We start from the raw sequence: 2,545 nt of genomic DNA, 5'->3' as shown, positions 1-2,545 counted from the left end.
ACCCCCCCCCACACACACACACACTTCAGCACACACACGCTCGACAGCAGACAAACAAACAAACACCCCAAAAGCGGACATTAAGTCAAAAACTCACCGGTTCATTCCAGACACAACGTTCATAGGAATCCACTTCAGGTTATCCCTCTGTTGAGCCATAGCTGCTTCTTCGTCCAGAATTTTCTGCAAGCTCTCCGAAACACCGAACTCGGCCATGGTTCAAGGGGTGGGCAGCCACGCTTAATTAAAATTTCAACCCGCCCCCCCAAAAAACAAGAAAAAAACAAACACACAAAAAACCCCCACGAAAAAACACACAGCCTGCAAAACCAGAAACAATAGAAATGTGTCTACTGTCCTGAAAACGTCCAAGAAACGATACTTTCAGTTGTGACAGTTCTCCCAGAAAATCGGATATGTTTCGGCGAAACTTCCATTCGAAAAGAAAATTATATGGAAGAAACTTTTTAATAAACTCAGTCAGCAGACGAGCAGTTTACATGAAGTCTTCTTGGTCAGACAGGTGCTTGCAATTCTTCTTGTGTCCGGGAGACGGCGTAGTCCGGTTCTGTGAAGACGATTGACAGATTTCCAACAAGGACCCTGGAGAAATGGAAATACATTTTAATTAATTAATATGACAAGTATTAAGACTTTTTTCCCCGCAACACTTAAAGGTATAAGCGGTGGATTAAAGAAAAGTAAAGGCCAGCTCCTACTGGAGACAATTAGCAGGAAGACCCTGAGGTGGACGCTGGAAAGGAGAGATGAGCAGCTATGGACATGTGCCGCCTGCTATGATTCTAGCTCTGGATCCAAGTAATCTAAGTAAAAGTAAAGACAAGTATTGATACAAAGATAGATTGATACTTGGTAGCTTTTAAGCACACGGTGGCTATCCCGAAAAATACTGATTTTGAGAAAATCGACGGTAATGTTTTTGGACCCTTGTTCAGTTTCTTTAAAAGACAAGGAGAGTTTCCTCTATAACTAAACAAATACACTCCAATGAAACCAAACTTCTCCTATAGGTAGGACAATGCCCACTTTTGGTGTAGGTCAAGATTTCTCGAAACCCCGAAATCTGGTTTAGTCCGCTTGTCCTTAAAAGTGACGGATTGACTCTTGCTGTTTCTTCGATGACGTAACGGCCACAACATATTTGTTTTATTGTTTCAGTAAGAGTTTTACGGCACTTGCAACACAAATAGGTCATATAAGTGCCGAAGATTACAAGAGAGTAACAAACGCAAAAAAGGAGGAGAGATCAGAACGATAGATGTTTGGTAGGAAGGAAGGAGCAAACCACACCAAAGCACCTGCCAACCACCCACGGACACAGCATAATATGTCCGACAGTAGACCTAGGCCAAACAGCGTACCCCGCGGGTCGTGCCACTGACCGAGGTGTCTTTAGGCCATTCCCAACGGGGGGACATTTCTCGTTCATGCACAGTAGAATTGTAAATGGGCTGATTCATCAATGTCACTCTCATAACTGTGCCTGATCTACAACAGGGAACTGCTGCTTTTTCTTTCCTAATCCTTACTATCGTCATTTTTCCTCTACCTATTTTGTATGTTTGTCACGCTCTTGCGACCAGCTATTTCCGGGGTGCCTTGAAAGTCGGAACAGACTTTGTGCTGTTGAAGCTAGAGAGGTGAGCAGAGTAAGTCTGATTCCCAGTAAAGACTTCCCTGTTGACATCCACCCCTTGGCGCTCATATGACCTAATGCAGTTGCGAGTGCCGTAAAACCTCTACTGAATAAAATAAATTTAAAAAAGACAAAACAGTTTGGAGTTGTCGCACACTTTGAACTATCACAGACTGAATAATATGTCCGACAGTATTGAAGACCTAAACCAAACACGCAAACTTTGAACTATCACAGATGTCTGACAGTACTGTAGACCTAAATCAAACACGCACACTTTGAACTATCACAGATGTCCGACTGTATTGTAGATCTATAAGAAACACGCACACTTTGAACTATCACAGATGTCCGACTGTATTGTAGATCTATAACAAACACGCACACTTTGAACTATCACAGATGTCCGACAGTACTGTAGGTCTATAAACACACACGCACAATTTGAACTATCACAAACAGATCAGAAACGCGAATTTGCATACTTCATAGTTCATAGTATACATGTTGTAGTTGTCTTTTTGCTTTTGAAGTTTCAGATAAAGAAACAACTGGAAAAAGAAAACGAGGAAGACTAACTGTAAGCTATAGAGGCAGAATAACTTATAAGTGATTAGGCAATCACCCAGAGCCTGGATGTGCCGAAATTGGAGGACGTGGCCAGGGACAGACAAGCGTGGCGTCGACTGCTCTCTGCCTTATGTACCTGACGGTACAGGGAAGAAGGAAGTAAGCAAGATAAAGAAAAGCTAATTGAAATAATCCGTGTGTGTGTGTGTGTGTGTGTGTGTGTGTGTGTGTTTGTGTGTATGTTTGTGTGGGTGTTTGTGTGGGTGTGTGGGTGGATGCCTGCGTGTCTTTGTGTGTGCGTGTGTGTGTGCGTGTGTG

At 42.9% G+C, this 2,545-nt stretch overlaps 1 protein-coding gene across 1 annotated transcript in view; it reads right to left on the bottom strand.

Moving 5' to 3' along the window:
• LOC101855629 (myosin IA heavy chain) overlaps positions 1 to 2,402 on the bottom strand; it is a gene marked incomplete at its 3' end in the record, with an annotated part of 21,498 nt that extends 19,096 nt beyond the window's left edge. Inside the window, 2 exon segments of the mRNA XM_035968401.1 lie at positions 98 to 603; positions 2,237 to 2,402. Of these exon segments, the coding sequence (XP_035824294.1) occupies positions 98 to 216 (119 nt within the window).
• Positions 2,403 to 2,545: the final 143 nt, after the last annotated feature.

This window comes from Aplysia californica, unplaced genomic scaffold, assembly GCF_000002075.1.
Source record: "Aplysia californica isolate F4 #8 unplaced genomic scaffold, AplCal3.0 scaffold00057, whole genome shotgun sequence".
Classification (NCBI taxonomy): Eukaryota; Metazoa; Mollusca; class Gastropoda; order Aplysiida; family Aplysiidae; genus Aplysia; species Aplysia californica.
The sequence above is the reverse complement of the archived record's forward strand: the minus strand, read 5'-3'. Positions and strand labels throughout refer to the sequence as shown.